Source organism: Protomyctophum parallelum, assembly GCF_964188405.1.
Source record: "Protomyctophum parallelum genome assembly, chromosome: 3".
Lineage (NCBI taxonomy): Eukaryota > Metazoa > Chordata > Actinopteri > Myctophiformes > Myctophidae > Protomyctophum > Protomyctophum parallelum.
Window position 1 is genome coordinate 23,284,915 of NC_139698.1, and position 6,321 is coordinate 23,291,235.

Sequence of the window (6,321 nt, forward strand, 5' to 3'; positions counted from 1 at the left end):
AATGCAATCTACCTGTAAGGATTACAATACAAGACTTTGACAACAGCTCCCTCTAGTGGTTTCATTCAAAACTTTACAACAAAACAATATAGCTCTAGATCACTAGCCTTTTCACTGATAAAATAATACAGATCATGTTTCTTTTGTCCCTTTGTTTGTTTGTATTTAATTCAGCTGCTGACAATGGTAGATCATTTACAAACCTACTGTAATGCTGTATAATGTGCATGATACATTTTGGCAGGTCATCAGTGCATGTTGAATGGATTTCAAGACTTTTACAACCAAGAGTTCACTAAATTCTACATGGTTTGCCGTTGATAAACACATGCAATGAATTAGTCTTTCAGTAAACAGAGAACACCTCATTAAAGGAGGTGTGGGGGGGGGGGGGGGGGGGGGGAACGGCGAACGGTCCTCGAGTTACGTGGATTACAGACGTACACAACTACACATGTTACGTACAGACAGACATACAGACAGACATACACATACAGAGGCCTGGTGCATTTATACATAGATAACTGAAAGGTAATTTATTTTACCAGTATAATTACTGTGTTTTGCTGTGAGTGAAATGACTTAAACAAACGTGGAAAGGCAGTGGTTGCTTTGACTCGGCGTGGGGTCAAATCCCTATGGTAATCCAGTACAACGCAGCGTCCAGGCTCCAGGGACACCCCAGGGGTCGTGAGGAGGGTGGTTGAGAGTCCTCGAAATGAAAAAGGCCTGAGAAACACTGCTTTAGGAAGCCAAACATCAAGAAGAACACATTGGGGATCGGTGGTGTGAGAGGCAGAACTTCTACAGTTCGTCGTGTTGGTCGGTGAACTCCCTGACGGATATGAAGCCATCGTTGTCCTCGTCTTCCTTCGTGAAGATGTCGTCCACCATCACGTCGTGATGAGTGTCGTCGCCAGCATGCCCGTGCCGTTCAAGCTCTTTCCTCAGGAAGTCTTTGACCTGTAACACACAACCAATATTTAGGACATGTGTGTGTAGTATGTATACTGTCTACAGTATATACACTGTATGTGTTTTCTGAAAAACCTCATGTTTCTATATCGGTGGTATTCAATATTTAATTTCAAGGACCCCAAAAATTATAGGTAATTGGCCGCCGACCCCCATCTGAAAATATGTTGTTCCAGGGACCTCCCAGAGGCAAAGATTTGAGTTGACATTTGAGGCACATTTTCATGATTTTTCAAAAATAGCAGACCTACAAGTTCATAGCGCGGCACTCGGTGCCGCGCTATGAGCTTGTAGATCTGCTATTTCTGCGGGAACACCAAAAGGGGTTCCTGCCCAAAATGAGTTAAAGTGTATGCAAACTGGAATGCAAACTGCTGAGTTCTGAAAACACACGGCCGGTTCCACACCTCGAGTCGGGAGAGCTTCCAGTCGTCGTTGAGATCCATCTCGTGAAAGGTATCGTGTGACCTCGGGCCGTTTCGTATCTCCACCAGTTCGATGTCAAAAAGCAGGGTACTGCTCGGGGGGATTTTCCCTGTGAATCCATGAAGGACAGAGTCCGAGATGTAAAACAAGGGGAGGCACGAAGGATGTTATTCACAGATTCACACACGTCATGCTTTTCACAAACCTGTAATGGCATTGGAACTAATAAGCGCGGGAAGCGAACGCAGCTCGTGAATTGTAATAACAATTAGAATAAATTACGTTTGTTCCTTTTTTTAAAGTTTTTTTTTTTTACGTTCCTTTTTTTAAGCTTTCTTTTTTTAAGATTTTCTTTTTAAAGATTTTGTTTGTTTGTATTGTTTTGTGTGTGATACAGCTGTGCCATCGGGTGGCAGGCGGGTGGTGTTACAGCGTGACACACAGACAGTTCTGCCTGGGTTACATAGTAATCGCTCATTGCGTTCACAATGAGGGAGGGAGAGAGGGAAGCCTGTGTTGTCTCTGCAGCGTACATTCAGTTAGTGTGGGGAACTCGGGTCGGGACCCCCAGGGGGGAACCCATAAGCATCCGTGTCATTTTAGATTTTTGTGTTGGCTATTCGAAAATAGCAAACAAGCACACGTCGTGCCGCGCTGCGATTGAGCTTGTACATCTGCTATTTTTTTTTAATTATTTGAAACATCTTGAAAGTGTCACGGCCCCTGCCAGTGTCCTGTGTGTGTGTTGTGTTAGTCTGTCTGTCTGTGTGAGCATGTGTGGGCGTAGGCTTGGTTCCTGGCTTTCCAGATTGGCACACCTGGCTCTGATCATCTAATCTCACTCACCTGCCTGCCATCTTCTCATCACCACCACTCCATAAAAGCCCTGGTTTTCTCACCGCATTCTGCCAGATCGTCTCACAGTTCTCCGTGCGGTAATGCTTCTAAGTGATTCCTAGTGACAATTAGTCTTAGTGTTTTTGCTCTACTATTGCTTTGTTCCCAGTGTTTTTTTTAGTGGTGCAACCACTCCCTTACGGAGCTATGTGTGTGGTGGGTATGTCTGTCTGAGCACAAAAATCACACCCGTGTGAACGGAGTGGTGCAACTCCCCTCTCTCTCTCCCCCCTCCTCCTCTCTCTCTCTCTCTCTCTCTCTCTCTCTCTCTCTCTCTCTCTCTCTCATATTCAATAGCAGGCAACAGTACAGCACTATCTCTCTCTCTGGCACAACAGCGCCCCCAGTGGTACTAATAGTCATACTCATGCTCATTAACACATACATAGGCGGACACATAGGTGAACACACAAGCAGTCACGGACATTGCTGTTCCTTGGAGTGGTTGCACCACTCAAAAACAGCATGGTTGTTTTTCACCACCTGTGCGCAACCTAACACACAAACACACATATTAACTGTATGGTGATTTATCGGGTGTGCCAGTACAGTACAGTAGAGTGTACAGTAGAGGGACCCCCACACGGTAACTGTCATTTCTCAACCTTTTCAGACGCGGGCGGCTGGCCGGAATCGGGCCGACACCCCCCCCCCCCCTCACATGGGTGTGATTTCCCCCCCCCCCCCCCCCCCCCTTCTGCTTCAGTTGCCTGCCTGTTTGCCTGCCAGCCTACCCACCACCCCAGCTCCAGCTAACATTCTGAAAAGTAGCCAATCTACAAGCTCATCTTTGTTTCAATAAACACCTTTGGGACTTTGCCTTCCTTGTCGTGTCTGCATTTGGGTCTGCCAGTTTGGTTAAAACGTGACAAAGTGTCAGAACTGCTGATTTAAGGCTCATTCATAGTCTGGATTTTCCGTGGTGAGGTGACCACCGCTCAGGTGGTGGGCGGTGGTTTGCTTTTCACCGCGGCTCGTGACGTCATGTTGTAGTTCGGTGGTCACCTCACCACCGAAACTCCAGACTATGTATGACCCTTTAGAAGGTATTTGTGGAATCTTAACGGGTTAATGATGAGGCTGACGTACCTTTTCCTTCCTTCCCATACGCCAGAGCAGGGGGGATGGTGACCTTCCTGCGTTCTCCTGTGCACATGTCCTGCAGACCTATATCCCAGCCCTTCAGCACCTCGCGGATCCCCAGAGTAAACCACACCGGGTTCTTGTCCCCCTGCTGACGGCTGTCAAGAGTCACAAGACAAGGAGCCCAGTGCACACACAGGTATAAATCACAGGCTTTAACATCAGAGAAACGCATCATCTCATTCTCAACCAATCACACTGGCCAATCATAATTTGCGTCCTCACTCTCGTCTTCAATGTTTGTGTTTGCACTTTGCACACTTTTGTCTTCAATGTTTGTTTACACAGACCCTCAAAGCTGGACATGGGAGGAGCTATAGGCTATAGCGCCCCTCAAACATTTAGGATTCAAGTTGCTTCTAGATGAATACCAGAAAGCTCGTCTTTTTGTTTATAGCCTAGTCATACATACATGCACCCATGATAAACTTTTGTTTATTATGCACTCACAATTGTCATGTTATGCACTTTATGCTCTTCTCTCTCTACCTTTTAACTGCAATATGAGCCTGCACAACCAAGTTGTTCACCCACCTTACTTGTGATGTGACAATAAAGTAAATAAATTCTGATTCTTAACTATAAACTGCGTTTTAGGATGCAAAATGCATCCTATTTTAATCTCTGGGGTCATCTCTGCCTGGTATTCCTAAACGTAACCTCGGTAAACCATGACTAAATGGTTAAACCTAACCTTATTCCTAACCTGTAACCTTGTTGCTGTTATTAAAGGCCTTTTATTCAAATTCTCATCATGGAAGAAAGCATACATTTAATTTGGACTAATTGAGTCCCCCGAGTTGGTCCCCCCCATTTGCTATGATAACATTGTACACCATACATGGGCAACTGGCGGCCCACCATCACTTAATGCGGCCCTCAGGTTAATATCAGAATTCTAGTTAGCTGAATTATTGATTTCAGAAGTTATTGATTTCAGCTAATTACTAGTATTAGAATGTTATTGACTTTTTTTTATGTCCAATGTATTTGTATTTGATTCATAAAGTTAACATAACTATAACTAAATGCATTTGCAATTAAATAAAAAAGGTTACTTTTCAGGATTCCAATTCGAAAATAGCAAAAAAAAAGTATTCAGGATTTCAATTCTAATATAGCAAAAATAGCCGATCTACAAGCTCAAAACGCGTCGCATTTTGAGCTTATTGATCAGCTATTTTTGCTACAACAGTAATATGCAACGTGACCCTCTGGAGTGCGAGTGGAAATATAGTGGCCCTCTCCATCGTCAAAGTTGCCCACCCCTGTTGTACACTATTCTGGGATGGCTTTTCACTATAGTTGGAACATTTCTGCTGCAATTTGCCTCCATTCAACCACAAGAGCTTTTAGTGAGCTCAGACACTTCATACTGGGTGATTGGGCCTGGCCTGCGACGCGTTTGGTGCTCCAATTCATTCCAAAAGTATTTGATAGGATTAAGATCATAAGCTCTGTGCTCATTCTTCTTGACAAGTCATTTCTGTGAGGGGGAGTAGTGTGGAGGCACACGGGCGGCATTGTCAATTTGTCAGTGCAAAATGGTGCCTTCCACAATCGGTTGCCACAAAATTGGAAGAACCCAATTGTCTATAGTTAGTAGATTTGTCATTGACTTTTGGTCATGTATATTTGACTGACTAACCAGAACAGCAGGCTCAGCTTCTGCCCTTGTTCTTCCCAGTGGCTCCATGGCCCAAACCAGGGAAACCACAACAATGATTCGCCATGCAACTCCTTGCAACCAAACGGTTGCGAGTATAGTTATCTTTAGTTGCATTAATTTGCATGCATTGGTGCCTTTGGGCCTTATATGGTTGTAGAATTTGCTAAAACATGCATTTTTTTGGAGAGAGAGAGAGAGAGAGAGAGAGAGAGAGAGAGAGAGAGAGAGAGAGAGAGAGAGAGAGAGAGAGAGAGAGAGAGAGAGAGAGAGAGAGAGAGAATTTTTACTGACACCAAGTTTAAAATAAGAATGTAATAGCCTACACAGAATATCAAGAGAAAAAATCACACCCGTGTGAACTGAGTGGTGCAACTCCCCCCCCCCCCCCCCCCCCCCCCCCCACACTCTCTCCCTCTCTGGCACAACAGCGCCCCTACTGGTACTAATGGTCATACTCGTGCTCATTAACACATAGGCGGACACATAGACACACAGGTAGTGGTACATAGGTGAACACGGACATTGCTGTTCCTCGGAGTGGTTTTGCACCACTCAACAAACAAAAAAAAGTGGAGAAAAATAATTTTTGTCCAACCAAAGAACAGCAACCAATGGGTGCGAAGAGGGGCACAACCACGGGCGGGACTTGACAAAGGGTTGCTATGGGAACAGCTTGCCTTAGGTCCAACTTGACTTCCTGTCTGACAGTATGACCTGTCAAGTATGAAAAGGTAGTCTATAGTCAGTATAGTGTCATGAAAAAAAAAACAGATTTGGTGAAGCAATCCAAGCAGCATGCAATAGGTAAATAATAAGTGCTTCATCAAATCACCTGGAATGAAACATGGTGCCATTGCTCTCCAGAAATCCCTCGAAATGAACAAGAAGAGAATCTCCATATTTCGACTTCCGAAAACAAATGAAGGGCTTGTCTATAACTTCAATTTTCACTTCTGGCTCGGGCAGTTTTCCCCCACTCACGTACACAAACAGTGAGGAGATCATGGGCCACATACACAGCAGTATCATTTTCAAGTTGTTGTGGTGCCAATAATATTTATGACCCAATTTACAATTAATCCTCTCTCGCTACAAAATATCCAAAGGGTAAACCATGCCCAGAGGCTGCGGGAGATTTATGTTACAGCCAAGAATGCCAGCTACGTAGGTACGTGGCAACTTCAACCAACAACTTCCACCGCTGCTGTCTT

At 44.6% G+C, this 6,321-nt stretch overlaps 1 protein-coding gene across 1 annotated transcript; it reads right to left on the reverse strand.

Annotated features, from left to right (window-relative positions):
- Nucleotides 1–6,321, reverse strand: fkbp14 (FKBP prolyl isomerase 14). The gene is made up of 4 exons (XM_083760273.1): nt 5,943–6,321; nt 3,388–3,539; nt 1,383–1,510; nt 1–963 (listed from the first exon to the last, which is right to left on the reverse strand). Exons 1-4 carry the CDS (start codon nt 6,137–6,139, stop codon nt 805–807), a joined length of 636 nt encoding a protein of 211 aa, XP_083616399.1. The 5' UTR covers nt 6,140–6,321; the 3' UTR covers nt 1–804.

Bases quoted from the DNA above. Each gene is read 5' to 3' on its own strand.
- fkbp14 (XM_083760273.1), bottom strand. From the start codon at position 6,139: ATGATACTGCTGTGTATGTGGCCCATGATCTCCTCACTGTTTGTGTAC. The intron at 3,540-5,942 runs GTGATTTGATGA...GACTCTTGACAG, and splicing joins GGCACCATGTTTCATTCCAG to CCGTCAGCAGGGGGACAAGA. The intron at 964-1,382 runs GTGTGGAACCGG...TGTGTGTTACAG, and splicing joins GGAAGCTCTCCCGACTCGAG to GTCAAAGACTTCCTGAGGAA.